Source organism: Dermacentor variabilis, chromosome 4 (assembly GCF_050947875.1).
Source record: "Dermacentor variabilis isolate Ectoservices chromosome 4, ASM5094787v1, whole genome shotgun sequence".
In the NCBI taxonomy this organism is placed as follows: domain Eukaryota; kingdom Metazoa; phylum Arthropoda; class Arachnida; order Ixodida; family Ixodidae; genus Dermacentor; species Dermacentor variabilis.
The window spans coordinates 57,673,685-57,691,918 of NC_134571.1; the positions used below are offsets into that span (position 1 = coordinate 57,673,685).

Genomic DNA, 18,234 nt, shown 5'->3' on the forward strand with positions numbered 1-18,234 from the left:
TCCTACCTCCCTGCTTATTTTAAGGGTTGTGTTATGTATGAAATGAGCGAGCATGGTGTCTCGGAGAGCCAGAGGCAATAGAAGACCATGACAACGACCCACTATAAGAATTAGCGGGAGTCTGCAGAGCACATAAACACGTCTACGGCAGTAGCACCTTCTGATGTCTTGATTCTTGTTCATGACGACCCACCGGTAGGTCACGTGACATATTCCTGTGGTGCATCATGCCCCCCTCCCCAGTGAGTCACCAAGGAGTTGTGCTCCTTTAAAGCTTTCTCAAGGTGCAAAGAGATGGTGCCACGACACGTTATATCGGAAGCAACAAGAATCTTTTCTCTCCATCGATTCCTAGTACAGATGTTGCATGCGCACTGCAGGAATGCCCTGCACAGCTGCATAGTGGGAATGACTGCCATAACGCACTCATGACCCCCGCCGCAGTGAACAAGTTAACAGCAAAAACAAAGCACCCATTGGCGAGATCTAAGGTGTGCCTTTGGTGAAGAAAGAGACAAAGAGAGAACGCTCAAGGTGACGAGAATATGTTGGCCGTTCAATCAAGGGAAGGCGGGTGGATGGTAGCTTGACCACAGTTTGGACCCAGGCTCACAAGGCCTCTACCTTGCCAGCTCTGCTATTCCTGACAGCCTAGCGTCATCTTGTAGCAGGCTGCATTCTGCACGGCCTTGACTGCTTTCCAGAAGCAGGGCAACAGGGCAAAGAAAAGTGGTGTGCCGGATGACTGGGCCTGGACCCAAAGAGTTTTCATTTGATCACAGCATGCCTTCGAATAGGCATGGCAACATCTGGCTGTGACTGCTTTTAAATGGCAAGGTAACAGCCAAGCCTGTGCTCACGCACGCATGTAATTGGCTGATGCTTCCCGACCCCTGCATCAATCTCCTGGTGCCTTCCTAAATTGAACTTCATCCATAGGTCATCACCATAGATAACTGTTGAATTCTTTATCTGGTTGTGACCTCTGTTGGTTTTTCTGTTTATAGCAGGATAGCTTAGTGAACTCTCAGTAGTTTCCACAATTGCCTCAGGAGTCTTGTGCTATAATGATCCATAATGAAAATTGCATAATCATCTTTCTTTCACGCGCATCTATGGTAAAACAGACTCTTTTAACTCATCTGCGCTTCCACGTGTCATACGCTCGTGGAACGGCCTTCCCGATATCCTGGTAGCTGAAGCTAACAAAGAAAAATTCCATCACGACATAAACATTCATTTCTTACTTTAAATAACTTCTTGTCTGTGTTGCTTCTTGTATGTCTTTCTTTTTTTCTTTTTCAATCTGAGGATATTAGAGTTTGTGTAAACTTGATTATTCCTTGTATTATTATTATTAACAAAGCATTTTATGTTCTGTATAATTGTATGTTCTACATACTATGTAAAATTTTTGAAGCTTCCCTTACCCAATGCCCATTCTTCGGGCCTGTAAGGTATATTGAATAAATAAATAAATAAATATTCTTTACTCGATGTAACTCCTAGGCTGTACAAAGTTTTGTAAGGGTGAGTGTCACTGCTGTTTATTGATAGAGTCACCTTGCATGTGTTTGCAGCCCGTCTAGTCTCTCTTACACAAAGGCAACACCTTGGATGTTTTTAGAAACATTCGAAAAGAAAAGAAATCCTGACAACACAAGTTATAAGTGAGGCACAAGTTTCAAGCAGGAGTAGGATTACAAACGCAAGAAAATGGTAACGGAAAAGCTCGGGAGGCCAAAAAGAAACTTGGGAAGAAAAGGACATCTTTTGCTTGGTACCCAGCACAAAAGAGAGAGGAACAAGTAAAGAAAAACATATGAGAGTCACATAAATGCAACAAAATGCGCAAGAGCTTTGAGAGCACCTAACAAGCTGAGAATTCTGAACCTTAAATTATCTGCACATTTGATGCAACCAGAACATATGTGTAAAGCACTATATTAGCATGATGAGAAATTGGCATTCTGCTACTATACTGTTATGGGGATAACATATATTTACAAATTATCGCTATATTACTATACAAGGTGATAACAGCCACAAGCAGCGGCAACTCATGCAAGGCTTTTTGCGCGTGCCTCTGGCCACTTCGTCATCGTCGTCTTCGTCCGACCAACAGTAACATCCCGTTCGATGTCTTGTGGCACTAAGGCAGTATAAGGTGCTGTCGTGAAGGCTGAACAAGTGGAGTGAAGGGTCAGGTGTGGCAGATCTAAGACTGTCGATGATAGAATGTAAAGCCGAGTCGCAGCGTTGTTCGTCCCGTATATTAATGAGGTCCGAGATAAACAAGACGCAGGCGTCGGTGCCTTGCTCAGGAACATCATGGGCATCCACGGGATGCCATGACAGGCAATCGGCATCTTTATGAAGCTGACCAGACTTGTGTACTACCGAAAACGAGTATTCTTGCAGGTGAAGAGCCCAACGACCAAGGCAGCCTGTAGGGTCTTTGAGCGAAGAAAGCCAACAGAGGACATGATGATCAGTTATGATGGTAAAGGTGTGGCCAAACAGGTAGGGACGAAATTTGGCGACAGCCCAGACAAGAGCAAGACACTTCCGTTCTGTGATTGGGTAATTCTTTTCCAGAACAGACAAGAGGCTAGCTTAAGCAATAACGCAGTTGTGTCTGCCCTGACGCTGAGCGATGACGGCACCGATTCCATGGCCGCTGGCATCTGCGCAAAGTTCTGTCGGCGCAACTGGATCAAAATGCGCTAAAATAGAAGAAGTCGTGAGGGCATCGATAAGTGCCGAAAAGACAGCAGCTTGGGGTGAGCCCCATGTAAAAGCAACGTCTGTGTTGAGAAGCGCAGTTAAGGGGAGGTGCAATGTCAGCGAAATTACTGATGAAACGGTGGAAATAAGAGCACAATCCAATGAAGCTTTGTACGTCTTTAGCCAAACAACGGACAGGAAAAATCTTCATGGCACAATCTTTTTCAGGATCGGGCTGGACACCCGCTACGTTGATGAGACGGCCAAGTACTGTTATTTCACGACGTCCAAAACATAATTTTGAGGCGTTGAGCTGGAAGCCGGCATGCGGAATACCTCGAGAATCTTGGAGAGACGCTGAAGATGGCTGTCAAACGTTGGCGAAAAAGCAATGAAATCGTCAAGGTAGCACAAGCTGGTTGGCCATTTCAAGCCACGAAGACGCAAATCCATCACGCACTCGAATGCAGCCGGCACATTGCAAAGACCGAAAGGCATGACTTTAAAGTGGTAGAGTGGTAAAGTAGTCTGATGGCCAGCAATGCACACTCGGGCAGTGCACATTCCAAGAACAGCAGATGTGCTGCCATCAGCGACTCGTAGTGCGTTCTGAATAGCAGCCATAACAACCTTGCAGAGCTGACTGCAGAGAGCAGTGCTCATTATTGAAATCTGTGCTCCAGTGTCTATGAGGGCCATAATGGTAACATCATCCATTTGAATGTCCAGAAGGTTTCAGTGCATAGGTACAGTCAACAGAGGATTTTCGTATTGGATCACTGATGCAGCATCACCTCCGGGAGCTGCACGGCTTAGTTTTCTGGAGCATAGGTGCCAGGCGTGCAGGGGACAAGGACCAGTATGGTTGTGGCGATAGAGATTGATGATAGAGATTGGCGTTAGAGTCTTGTGGGGCCAATGAGCAGCTAAACCTGGAGTGTGGAACGGCGGCATCGGAAGCATGTGGGTCAGAACGAGGAGAAAAACGTCGAACGTTGCCTCCAGTACGACACCAAGATCCAGTGGTCCAGCCTGAAGGCAATGACCAGCTACTGTGGCAGTGACAGGCAATGTGTCCAACACGTGAGCAGCTGAAACATATGGGTCAGTCGTCTGCCATTCTCCAGTCAGCAGGGTTTTTGTAGCGCGAAGGGTAATCCTGATTCTGGGTGGCATTTGCAGGAGTACGTTCAGGTGCACGGATGGAACAGACGGCGGATGATAAACCCAGGTTCGCAAACTCCTGACGGACGACTGCTTGTATGAGCGACACAGTGGACAGGTTGGCTGACTCAACATTTGGAGGGATGGCCGTAAGAGTTATTGCTTCGAGTTTGCAGTGGACAGTGCACATCGTCTGACGATATAGACTGCGCAGACATTAGTGGGTCCTCGCAGGATGATGTGGCAGTGGTGTTAGGCAGCCGAAGGAACTGGCGGGTGATGTGGCGGCTCTTCGCTTGTTCAAAACATAGACATTCCTTAACTATGACATCGACCGTCGTACAGTCCTTGAATACAAGTAGATTAAACATGTCGTCAGCTATTCCCTTCAATATGTGTGAAATCTTGTCAGCTTCGGTCATTTTTGTGCCAGCTTTTCGACAAAGGCCCAGTACGTCCTGTATGTACAAAATGTACGATTCAGTGGTTGGCTGGACGCAAGATCCCAGCTATATTTTAGCGGCCTGCTGACAGCCAAATAGCTTGCCGAACAACTCCCACAGCTTCACCTTGCAAGCGTCCCAACTTGTACGATCTTCATGTGTCTGTTATCACGCAGGTGCCGTTCCTTTCAGGTAGAAAATCACATTGGTTAACATTGGTGTGGGGTCCCAAATGTTGCGGTCGCTGATGCGCTCATACATTTCGATCCACTCTTCGACGTCCAAGCCATCCATGCCAGAAAAGGTTCCCGGGTCTCGTGGGTGTAACAGAATCACAGGAGCCGGTGGCTGCTGCACCGTTGTCACTTCGGTGGTCACCGCAGAGCAACCAAGATTGCGACCAGTTTGAAGTTCCGTGCTTGGTTGATGAAGCCAGCACAACATCAGGTTTACCCAGCACCTCCACCAAAAAATATGTTACGGGGATAATGTGTATTTACAAATTATTACTATACACAAGGTTACAACAGCCTCAAGCAGCGGCGACTGATGCAAAGCTCTTGCGCGTGGCTCTGGCCACTTCCGTCGCCGTCATCTTCGTCCAACCGACAGTGACAGCCCATTCACTGTCTCGTAGTAACTATAATACATACTTAATGTATTTCTTGCTTCACATTCTCAAGCAGCCTTCCATGACTTAAATAAAGCAGTGCACCATTTGCCTTACCTTCGCCCCCCCTTGCTGAACAACATGGCCACGGAGTTCCTGATGCTCACATATTGCATTGAATATCCTGAAGAGAAATAATGAAAGATGATAAATTCTTCGGTCATTCAGCATATGTTCACATTCCCTCTTCAAGAGACATGCTACACGTTAAAAACATGATGGCATGCAACATCTGCAAGCATTAAAAAATTTTGAAAATTAATCAGATTAACAAAACCAAAGAAAAAAAGTGAAAATAATCACAGAATATGTGAGATGATCACTCCAAGGCAATTTGCAGCTGGCAAAGCTTACACAGCAATATTTTTACTTCCAGTTACTAAGCTCCGCACTTCTAAATATTGACACATACACTTATTTATCTTTTTCAGGTGACTACTTTTCACCACCTAACAAATGTTATCACGCAGTGCAGGACGTGCCTGCATATATCGAAAGTTTCTCGAATACTATCGATGGTTTTATTTGCTGTCTGTTGTCAGCGAACCTTGTGTAATCTGGTTTTATGTATGTACGACGTGAATGGTGTAGAACTTTCTGGAAGACACGCGGGCACCAGCAATTACTCTGGAACCTCCGATGACAAGTGTATAAAAGTCGACACGCTTGATCGGCACATCAGACTTTCGCCAATTGCCGATTGTGTTTGCCGCTATCATTGTTCTTTGAGTGCAACTTGCTTTTGAGGGCACAGGTTTGCCCAATAAAATGCTAGTTTCGTCATTCACAGTTTTGCTGCCTTCTTCACCGTCACTACCACATGACAATATTTAGGCTGCACCAGCTGCAAAAATATTAGAGATAATGAAGAGATCAACAACACTATTTTCCGTGCATTTCTTTCTCGTTAACACCTGCTCTTGACCAAACATACAAGCCGAAATTGTGATGCATTTGCCTTTGGCAAAATGCCTGAGCCTAAGTGCCTCTTGAGCCTGTGAAATAACCTGCCATGTCACATAACAGCATTACAAGATCTTTGACAATGTTCTGTAGTCCTACATGGTGTACATAAGAAATCAAACAAACAACCAAGAAATTCCCTTTCTTTTTCTTTTTTTTTCTTTCTTTTTTTCCAGCAGCAGCAGCTTTTTGCCACATGTGCAAACACTTTATGAGCTTGAGAAGTTGACGCTGATCGTTTTTATGTAGTCCAGTCACTAAAGCAGCACAAATTGCATGGGAGCTTGTTACATCCCAATGGTGACGTTTAATCTTTCCATGTGCTTTCTTCCAGCTTGTATTGAATCTCAACAAAGGCACCAAATCAACATCATCCTGGAATGAAAAACTATTCTACTATTTTAGCTAACTTCAGCTTAGCTAACTCAGTTTCAGCAATTAACCTTTGTGTTAGTTACAACATGGGGGATGAATTTTAAGCCTGACAAAAAGGTGCTCTACCTGGCAATCATTTCCCGACTGTTCTTGCTTTCTGTTGATGACAGGGCCACGAGTGCCACGGTGACACCTGACTCGGCAAGAATTTTCGTGCGCTTGTCGACATGTTCCTTGGAGTCCTATAAGTAGTAAAAGGCCATGGCGGTCACAGATTTTGACAGCACATAAACACTTGAGCACACTTACAAGATGTGTACAGCAACTGTTATAAAGTCGCACATTTTAGTACTATACCATTTCTCAATGCAGCATAACAACCTAAATATTGCATAGACCTAAAGCTACACACATGTAAAGCCTACTACACAAAGCAAAGGACAGCAGTGGTGGGAATGCCCTTCAGCATTTTGGAGCAGTCATTAGAGCAAGCAAAATCTACTTTTCGAGCAACTAACGCTGTTTGGAGCAGGTGTGAGGTTACCACGAAATTGCACACAGAAAAATGAATTGTATTGTTCTTTTTAGTTTACATAATCAAACTAGGAGCAAATAAGTGATTGACGGCCACCTACCTCCATAGCAGCAGTGAGTCTACCTTAAAGGGGCCCTCACCAGGTCTGGCCGTTTTGAACTAACAAGCGCAGTGCATACAATGCGCGATAATGATCATGCCTGCAAAGTACTACACCGCTACGTACTGCGAAAAGTGCTGAAATTTAAAACCAAACGCTCTATGCCCTCTTCCTCCAGGCACTGTGCTCCCAGCCGGAGAGTCGACGTCAATCACATAAGTGCGCCTAATGTAGTTTGCAGTACTGTGAAGTCCCTCACAGTTACACGGGACTTCAAGAATTATTCAAGGCAACAGCAGTTATATGTCTCATCTGTTGCTCCAATAGATGAATTAAAGTTTAGAGAAATAATAAAACCTACAAACTGAATGTCTGTGTGTCCATGTTTTACTTCGTGCCAGAGCAAGAGAGATGCAACTTCCATTTCGCCTGCTTGTCCCCATGTTGTGCAGTTGCACATGCAGAGAACGAAACTATGTCATTTTATACCATGTTGACCAGCACGCGATCATGCTCTGTGTTTTGCTCGTATCTGCCTCAGTGTTAGTGTAGCCCTGACTCATATTACTAGTTAGGTGTTCTCGTGCACAGCGTCCAAAATTGTGCACTGTGCGGAAATGAGACAAACTTAACAGCTTGCTTGTGAGACCATCACTGGAAGTGCGCCGCACAGAAAAAAAGTAGAGAGAGCGAGAGCAAAAAAGAAAAGAAGCCAGAGCCAGCGACATGCATCATGCGATCCTCCAGCTCCAGTATGGGAGAATGCAGAAAAGGAATTTCGCTTGCAGAGGCTAGACAGGGGCAAGTGGAGAGATTGTCTCTGTTGGTAGTGATGCTCGCCTCCTGAAATCATGGATTCGCAGCACTTGAAATATTTCTATCTCAGCTAGTAAAGAACCAATTTGAAAAATTATTGCAGTAGAGTGCTCCCTAGAGGGCACATAACTTCCAACATATAACAGAAATTTGCTATGTGGCCTGGTTAGGGACCCTTTAACATTTTACCGGTGGCACTACACAAAATCACACAAGGGACATTAGAGGGACACTATCAAAAGGAACACTAAATCAGTTTATTTTAATGAAAGATTCTTTGATAACTCAATTTCCTTCAATTGCACAGTAATTAGTTGAGCAAATGAAGGTCCCAGCTCCCTTTATTAAAGTTTTAGCAGAAACACCAGTGCCAGCGTGATGTCACAGATTTCATAGTTCCTTTTCATATTTGGGCTGTTGTGGGCCAGTAAAGGTTCTTGAAATTTGCTGAGTACAGCCTTCTGCTCTTGTGGGATTGAACAGGCCTGAGCAGTTGGAGTCAAAGCCTATGACGTTACGCCAAGGTGGCATGGGAACCGCAAGACGAGGTCGCCATCATTTCGTTTTTGCATTTTTTCTGGCTTAGCAAGCCTCTTTCTACTGCAAGAGGGGCTCTTTTGTTATTTAGGTAGGTAATTTACAAGCGCAGCCCAAATTTCTCTTTTTTTTTCCTTTTTAAAGAATGACAATTTCATAGGTTTGCTATCCTGCACATTCCGATTTTGCTTTATGAGCCATAATCAGCGGTGCAAGCACGTAATGTTCATTATTTCACCACTGATATCCGCTCACAGGGGAACGTGTGTGTATAGGCTGGGCCACTTGCTTGTTTGCGTTCCATTTTTTTACCACAAGCTTTACTAAAGACATAGTTGACAAGGAGCATAAATTACAGTCTAGTACTCGATCACAGTGCACGTGATTATAATGCTCGATGCTAATTTCAACCAACCTCAAATTATCTCGAAGTAAAGTAATACAGTGCAGCGAATAAAGTTGCAAGCAAGCAACAGGAATAGGTACGGTGCATACCGTTTACCTTCTTGTCTACAGAGGGCCATTGCACATCAGCCCTCGATGCATAAAACTACTATATTGATCATGCAATAGCAAAGCCAGCATGACAACCCAACTTATTCTAGCCTCACGCTGGCCTCATGGTTGGCACATAAAAAATAGGAATCAATTCTATTGTGTTGGCTGCCACAGCAGCAGTATTCCTGGCTGCAACACCATGAATGAATGCGGCCAATGAATGCAGTGGTGTCACGATATGTATATTTTCGTGGTAACTTCCCAATTTTCACACTGCCAAAACTACGTCGTGGTGCAGCAGAGGCACAATTTAAGTAAAAAAGACCCTTTTGGAGCAGCTTGGAGCAACAAATTCTAGTCGGTGCAGTTGGGCACCATGGGTACAGCATTCCCACCATTGGGACAGTCACTTAATAAAACTGGCAACTGGCTGGTCTCTGAATCATTTAAACAGGCTGTACATGCCATAACTAATTATGATTAGTTCTCTTTTACATGTGCTGCAAGTAAATGTTTCCATTTTTATGTTCTTTCAGTACACTGAACTCAACCAATCTGCAGTACTATCAGCAAATACAAAGAGAGTGCAGCAGCATGCAATTGCAACCCATCATCTTTCGAAATTTAAAACCGATCCCACTCTGAAGAAGAAACATTTAAGAGGTGCGATGTACCAACACCATTCACATGCCAAGGCCCGCCCCGCTGGTACCATGGCAGCGCTGAGATAACCATTTATTAACATCATTTTTTTACTGTGATAGCAATTGTACAGCTGCTTGAGGCACATTTGCACCGTGGCCATTGGTGGTGTCGTGCTGTCCCGCTATTGACGACGCATGCACCGCCCACACACGGAGGATTAGAAGGGCTCCAGAGACGCAAAGTGCGTTTGGCTCCAAAAACGACAAAGCTAAGTGGACGCGCCTTCACGCTTCCTTCAATTGGCTCTGCCAGAGCCAGGGCAGCGTTCTGGCTTCCAATGCCAGCATGAGGGTTGTGCGCACACAGCTCCCCAGCAGGAATGCTGGGGAGCTGTGTGCATTCCACAGCATGGTGGGTATCAAGCTAAACTTTTCAATAATCCTTTATGTGGATACTGACCAATGCCAACGATTTTTGGGGGGGCGAGGGTCTCATCTCATGCACCATTAAGGAGCAACGCCTGCAATGCTGCTGGCCCGTTCATCATGCCAGTGTTCTGAAATTCCTTCAGTACGTCACTTTCAATGCTTTGCCTTCAGTCAAAACCGACAATTTTTCAAGTGTATCATATTATGCAGTTTTGTGAATTGGGAATACATTTTGCATGTCTTGCTTCTTGTGAGCACAAGTACAGACAGCCACTTAATGCTTTTCTATTAACTACAATCACATACATACATTTTCTTTCAGCAATTTTTCGCTGTTTTGAAGGTGCTATAGTGAACACTAGCTTATCCCCTTATTACGGTTGTCTCGGCAACGTTGGCTAATTGACAGGAACTCTCATATAAATCTACTAAGACGAAAACAGCAGCTAACTCTGCCTTTTTCTTTTTTCTGACACACAGCAGTGAAACTAATAAGGAAATCACTTACGTATATGTGCTCCTCAGGCACATGCTGCTTGGCGAACTTCGCAAGTTCCTTGAGTTCCGGTATGATTTCCTGTTTCTCATAGCTGTTTGTAAGGTTGACCAATGTTGTGAGCACGCCGTAGAGAACAGATTTTTGCTCGGTCTGCAGCACAGTGACACAGCACCAAGTCAACTCACTGATACACATGCAAGCCTTTCTTTCTTTCTTTAAGGGTGTTGAAAAACAGCCCACTACATGACATTAAAATTTCACAGTTCAAATATTTTGCAACACATCTGTATGCAAGTCAGCAAAGTTTACATCTATGAGCATCAAGCAGAAATAAACTACATTTTACATTCATCTCAGCTTCTTCAATTCACTATTGATTAAAATTCAGAGGGATATGTTGTATTTGTTCATGTTTTGCTTTTACTCCTCTAGAAAAGCATATAACTCACGGGTACACAAGCTGTGCCATTAAACATGCCATTATAAATGCAATCAATTAAATTTGTGGACAAGCAGGACAGACTAAACAGCGCACCTTTGCCAAGTCAATGAGAGCCTGGATTGCAGCCTTGTCACCAATGAGATCTTCTTTTACTTCAGCATCAAGTGTAAGGTAGGCCAGACCCTCAGCTGCCCACTTTCTCAGATCTTTGTCTTTCTTTGGGTTGATAAGGAAGCTGGAAGACAACCAGTCCAAAAATCAACTTGTGGGTTTTAACTTGCTCAAGCTACACAGTGGGCTATGAAGTAAGCCAAAGTGGGGACTCCAGAATTCTGACCACGCGAGCTTCGTTGTGCACCAAAATCAAAATACGCAATTAGTTTTGCACTCCACCCCGTTGGAATGATGCTGCTGTGACCGGACATCAGAAAGTCATAGCCACTGAACCACCACAATGGGTGAAACAACCGGTTAGGTTCTCATTAAAATGAAGAGAAAAGCACCGACTGTCTAAAGGGTGAATCACATCAAGTGCAGCATATGTTTCTGTGTCAAATTAGACAACTTGGGTTCTGTAGGCTCTCCATGGTGGAAAGGGCAACTAACCTGCCATATGTAGAACTGGAGCTTGCATGCACACTCTAGCTGCAGTAGTGCAAACAGTGCCTATGTTACCCCAAGAAAGGAAGGCCAGCCATCCTATCTGCCTCATAAGACAAGTATGCAAATAAGTCTCCACTGTTTTAGCTTATTAAGACCTGTATTAAGTCCTGTGTCCGCATCCATATCCATATGAACAGGCCATCAGACACCCAGGCACATATGCTGACATCTGCCAAATAGAGGCCTGTGCATTATTGATACATTTTCTCATATAATAGGGCCCGTACCAGTTATGAGACACAGCAGTATAGTTGGACGTCTGTGTCAAGCGTTTTGTAGTTTGAGCTTAATATATTGGAAAAACACATTACTGATAATCAAAGTACTGCACATAATTGCTAAGATAATGACACACATTGCAAAAAGCAGTGAAATGCTCACTTTCTGCAGGTGCCCACGAGCTTCAGTGTGGTTCCATCGGAGAAAGGACGTAAGCTGCTGTCGGTGCCACCGAAGGAGCCAAGCTTGCACAGCCCCTGTTTGAAATACACGGCGATATTGACATTTTCCACCACACTTGATCTGATGGCTCGTCATTGCCCATGGTGCCAGACTTACTTGGACAAATGAAAATGCATATACAGAAGTGAATATATTATCTAACATACGTTCAGTAATGAGGAGACGCAACTAGAGCACATTATCAGCTAAGACAGCATCGCAACATTTTGCTGGACACTTACAACAAGTGCACGAACTCTGATGTTGTCATTCTCAGACTTGTACAGCTTCTTGAGAATGCCTAGCCCTGTAGATATGATGCTTGTACACTTGTCCTTCTTGGATGCTGCTGCAATGATGGCTTCGGCAGCTACTCTCTGCAAGGTGCAATAACACGTTGTGTGGAAATTAAGAAAGGTTCTGAAGCTTTTGACAAAGTAAAAATGAGCTACTCCTTGAAATCACCAACATCAAGCATCTGATAAATTGTGGACACCTTTAACCTTTTCTCTACTGCTGACAACTATACTGGTCGGTGGTACAGCGTCAGCTCTGTCAACAGCCGAGTTCACACTGCAACTTGCTTTTAGTTCCAGTTTTTGACACAAGACAGCTTGCATGTAATCTTTCTCTTTGTTATCAGCTGCTTGAATGTTTGTGTTTGCACTAAGAATATGGCCTACCTACAGACTGCCTTTCTGGAAAAACTGGTATCAAATTTTTGTAATTTCCTGTGTTATGAAAAAGGTTAATTGTGCAACCCAAACAGCTTGCAGATCAGAACTAAATTCAAGACCTCCATGTCCCCATTATACACACACCTTTTGCCTTGGCTTTACACTTCCACAAGCAGTTATGCGTTACTAGTGGTAATGATTGTAACAATGCGTACCTATAGAGATTTCAGGTATGCACTATGTTTCAAAGGCGCAAAAACTAACAGCTGTTTCTTGTCTACAACCATGCACTGCTCTTATCAATGAAGCTGCAATGTGCTGCCTAGATAATTAATGCATCAAGCCCAGATATAACTAACACATTTGTTACACAAATCTGTTTCTTATGTCAGCAGTTTATGATTGGACTGTCGCTGCAAACTATTGATAAAGAACAGAACAATGCGCAGAAGCTGCTTTTGTCACAAAATTGACGTGCACTGCCCTACACCTCCAGAAATTGCCCATTGAGGTTTGCTTCAGTAATGATGATGAGATAATGGCACTTTCTGAGTTTGTCAAGCTGTGGACGTGGTCTTAAATTTAGACCCTTGCATATACAGTCGATCCCGAATATATCGAACTCGAAGGGGATCGCGAAATAGTTCGATATATCGACAATTCGAAATATAAAATATGCATGTCAAAAGCTTCTCTAACAACTCCACACATCTCAAGGCAGCTTCCCGATGTTGTGACTAACGGGAACTTACCGATCTGGGCCTCCAAGGCGCGTAAGAAAACAAACACAGCGCAATGACCAGACTGGCAGACTTCACAAAGTGAAGTCTGCCAAGGTGTCTAATAAGGAGCGGCCAGGAGCGAGCGCACTTGCAAGAGTGCGTGTGATCTGACCTTAAGTTTCGTGTGATCCGAGGCTAGCCGAGAGTTCCAAACTAGTCAGAATTAGCAATACCCGACAGCTATGACACTGATAAGCAGGGTGGCCAAAGTTAAATTCTTACACGGCAACCACGGCAGAGCGTGAGTAGGCGAAAGTCGGATTCTTCAGGAAGCATGCAATTATTATCAAAATTTGAAAGCAAATTTTCACTTACTTCAGCCTGTTTATTGAACTGTGTTAATAAATATATACAGTAACAGTAGGAAAATGCGCACTGATCCAAACACCATTCTTGATTGACGTCAGCTATTTAGCAGCCGCACATGGGAATATGCTATGCTACGAAATGAAGCATCCAAAAAAGAGTGTGGAGCAGGCTTCTCTTGAAGAAAGATCATTTGAGAGAAAGCAGAGTTCACGCTCCACTTGCAAGCTCCACACGCAGTGCACGACTGCAGAACTTGGCTGAGATGTTCGCAGCAGTGTATGCTACCCGTGGACTAGGTTTTTTCACCAAGCCCAGAGGGTGGTTCAGGACCCCTTTAAACCATTTTTGCAAACAGACTATTTTTTGTAAAGCGTCATGCAACCTTAGTGAAATCATTGAATAAACCCAAATTCGTTAAAATTACGAAAAATTTGGGTGAGTTGGCAGGTAAGTACATGCTTGAGACCATTGAGCCAGAGGACGCTTGCAACTTTACCTGCTGCAGTTCTTCTTCAGAGCCAGCCATCGCAAGCATCATCTCGACAACACCTGGTGAAGCAAGGCAATTGTTGCCTACGTCTAGTGGACCCTAAGGGAAGTGCAGAGAGCAAGCTTGTTAACTTTCATTCTGGAAAAGCCACTGTGAACTATGCTATTTCATTCCTTAAGCAAAGTGAGCAATATGGCATATTCTCTGAAAAGACAGCCATCAGGAATGGCCCAAAGACGGCTTCAAAGGCCCGCAGAGCTCGGGGAGGCATAGATCGCACTTGGCATACCACAAAGCCATCCTGGCCTTGCAAACAATTATGGTGATGAGCGATGTTAGCACTGCTGGCTGAGCCAAGGAACTGCACTCATAAAATCTGACAAGCATCTCATCAGCAAAAGCTTAATCCTTCAAATAGATAGGCTGCTGGCGTTCGGTTTTCTGTCATTTATCTTGAGTGCTGAAGGCGAGAAGCTTTTGAAGCAAGTAAAAGCTGGGTTTGCATAATATCAAAAGAATCAAACTAAGAAAAAATAATGTCGCCGTTTTTCCACACATTTACAAAGTGTCGCATGGTATGATGTGGGCTCTCGTTTCAGCATACAAGTGGTATTTAGTGCACCAAACAAGCTTGGCCGTGTATGTGCCACGGTTCACAAAAAACTTGATGAGAAGCTTCGGGACCCAACAAATAAAAATTGCAGCATTAAGAACCCAAAAAAATTTGTTCAGTGTGCAAGTGGTGTCGTATACCAAATTTCCACACACTGCCAGCAAGTGTACATAGGTCAGGCAGGGCGATGTTTATACATACGATTAAGAGAGCATTAGAATAATTTAAGCACAAATTATGGGTCGCATTCAGCTGCTAACTGCAAGTCTTGAAACTGCTTGCCATAGTTCGACAAAACAATTTATCTTTTTTTTTAGACATAAGGATAATGTGGGGCACAAGAGATATAGGAAACAATCTTCATTCAGAAAGCTGGTGAAACATGGATTAGTGTGCCTTCAGTGGCTTTATCACAGAGCGAGATAAATTTTCTCAAGGTGTCATGAGCCCTCCGCGAGTGGTGTGGTCTTCACTTTTAGCTTTTTGGTACCTCCACTGTGTGCCAGCTTTGTTTCCCTTTGATCTTAATCTTTTTTTTTACGATTTACACCCTTGTGAAGTGGCTTTCGCTCAGTTGGGGTGATTGCACGGTTGGTTCTGCTTGCTGTTAAATACTTTTTTGTTCAAATAAGCTTTTAGTTCCAAGTAAGCGCTTGTGCTTTCCATTCTTCTCTGTTCTTCTCCATCCTTGTCTCACACTACCTTCGCTATATCAGGGGCGTACTAATCATAATCTTTGAGACCGTATCAAACACAAATTGAATGGTGCCAGAATCGAATCAAATATAGAACACTTTTGACGTAGTAGTTCTGCGGAAACCCTCAAGGTGGAGATAAATAATTAATAAAGGGAAAATCAGACATCCACCTGTTCGTAGCAATTGCTACAAAGGAAACCCGTATGGGTTCCTCGAAAGAAAAGCCTCCGAGTTGAAGAAAAATTCATGCTGGTCCGGGACTTGAACCCGGGACCACCACCTTTCCGGGGCACAGCCACTCTATCATCTGGGCTAAACAGGCGGCTAGCAGATGGCAGGGCGAAGTCGAATTTGTTGACAACACACGAAGCAAAGGCAAGTGTTTGACGTAGTAGTTCTGCAGAAACCCGCAAGGTGGAGAGAAGTAATTAATAAAGGGAAAATCAGACATCCGTTTGTAGCAATTGCTATGAACAGATGTCTGATTTTCTCTTCATTAATAGAATACATTTCAAAAAGTTTTCTAATTATGAATAGCAGTTTCCACAAATTAGTACAAAACTATGTTTGCGTCCTAGTATTCATGATGTTAGCAAGTTTCTGTCGTGAATTGCAAATTATGAAAGATTGTTTATAAAAAATACAAATGGAGCATTTAGGAACAAATTAGTTTGTATGCACAGGGTTGTTCTGAGTGTGTGAAGGATCGCTGTATAGCCAATGAAAACTGGCTCCGTTAAGCTTTGTTATGTGCCTATACTATGTTGATGGCAATGGAATTTATCATACTTCTGCTCTAATTTTATGTCTGATTGTGCACAGTTGCTGTTTTGAAATATTCTAAAAATATTACACAAACATCCATGTTTATGAATAGTGACTACGTGATTCAAAGACCGAATCAAGCTGGGCTCATTATTCAAGTTATTATTATTCAAAAGTCATTTATTAGATTCAATATTCAAAAGTGTTGAATATTTGCACACCTTTAGACACAAATATTTAAACATCTGATCGTTAACATTGAAAAGCTTTCAGAACAAATTGTCTCACTGATTAAACATGATGACTACAATCTATGTGCAAAAATTGCAGGGTCTCTTAAGATCTCTCGTAACAGGTGAACGGCAAAAGCCTACTCTTCCTCCTGTTATCAATTGCCTCATTAGTAAGCATTATTAGTCATTTGTATTCATTTGTACTCGTTACAATTCACTGTGACATATTGGTCATTAGTAGTGATTACAAGTCATTTCAGTCATTATTAGTCATTACTGCTCACTACTAAGCATTAATAGTCATTTGTAACAATTGTGGTCATGACAAGTTGTCAATAGACATATCGGTCATTTCATAGTCATTACAAGTAATTATTAGTCATTACTGCTCACTAGTAAGCATTTTGTCATTCGTAACCAATTGTGGTCATTACAAGTTGTCATTAGACATATTGGTCATCTCGTAGTCATTAGTAGTCATTACAAGTCGTTAGTAGTCATTTGAGTCATTACTGCTCATTATTAGACATTTCTAGTCATTTCTAATCAATTGTGGTCATTACAAGCCATCGTTAGACATATTGGTCATTTCGGAGTCATTAGTAGTCATTACTAGTCATTATTAACCTCTACCAATCTCTATTATAACGTTATCATTCACTAACTAACACAATAAATCATTTTTTATTCTTTAATCTGTCTTCATATGGCGTGATGACACTTCGGCGGACACTCTGGCAGTCAGGTCTGCTGACAAAAACTTCACCATGAGCCTAGAAAGGCTTTTGCCTTAATATCAATTCGCATCAAAGCATTAAAAGTAAAGGTGCAGTTGTCTAAACAAAAAAAACTTACCAGGAGCAATGTAGTGATTGCAGCTGTAACACGAACCTTGCTTTCAATCTCAGCATCTCCCAGTTTCATACTGAAAGGCGCAAAGATAACTACACACACTTGCCATATTGATATCCAGCGCACTATCTACAAACACAAAATACCATTAGGGATCTTTACCTTAAGGTTTCATTTTATTTTACTTGTGGGGCTAAACTTGTGTGCAATGTGTTTACTTGATAGTAGGGTGAAATCGAGCATTTCTGCTTAGTGAAAAACGCTTTTATTACAATTTTGTAAGAGTCGCTATGCTTGCAGCTGAATTATGAACGGCTACACCAGGAAAACATTTTATAGCCCAGTTTCACTCCTTATTCATATCTCCAATGTTTCTTTTTTTCCATGGATATTAAATAGACACTAAGGACCGATAGTACTAGGTTAGACTACATAGTTTGATTACATTCAAAGGATTGAAAACAAGACAACTTTGCCATTAGTGGAGACTTGGAGTGCCAGTGACGCAATAAAAATTAAAAACGGGTGGCAATTCCACTTTTAACTTCCCACACGGATTCACCATAACGTCACAGATTTTGGCAACAGCTCTGTAGGGACTGCTGTTTTTGTACGTATACTACATACAAATGAAGCTTTGACGATGGGAAGATGCTGTAGCATGCAGCAGTGAAAAATCACCATTTGCCTGTTAATCTTGAAATATTTGGTACAAAGCAAAGAAAGCAATAGACAGGAACATGAGACAAGGCAGAGGAGCAGGCATTTAACCTTGTGCATCTGCGCATGTGGATGTCATGCATGTGAACAGCAACTTGAGGAGCTGTGAATCTTAAACAAGGGCAAGAATCCCGCTCTGTGTGAGTTAC

General features: G+C 43.0%; 1 protein-coding gene across 1 annotated transcript in view; it reads right to left on the minus strand.

The window, feature by feature from the left end:
* unc-45 (unc-45 myosin chaperone) overlaps positions 1-18,234 on the minus strand; it is a 40,712-nt gene that overhangs the window by 13,997 nt on the left and 8,481 nt on the right. Inside the window, exons 8-15 of the mRNA XM_075689180.1 lie at positions 17,369-17,438; positions 14,211-14,303; positions 12,189-12,323; positions 11,887-11,981; positions 10,936-11,077; positions 10,410-10,550; positions 6,469-6,584; positions 5,062-5,128 (exon numbers count right to left, since the gene is read on the minus strand). Of these exons, the coding sequence (XP_075545295.1) occupies positions 5,062-5,128; positions 6,469-6,584; positions 10,410-10,550; positions 10,936-11,077; positions 11,887-11,981; positions 12,189-12,323; positions 14,211-14,303; positions 17,369-17,438 (859 nt within the window). The remainder of the gene's footprint in view (positions 1-5,061; positions 5,129-6,468; positions 6,585-10,409; positions 10,551-10,935; positions 11,078-11,886; positions 11,982-12,188; positions 12,324-14,210; positions 14,304-17,368; positions 17,439-18,234) is intronic.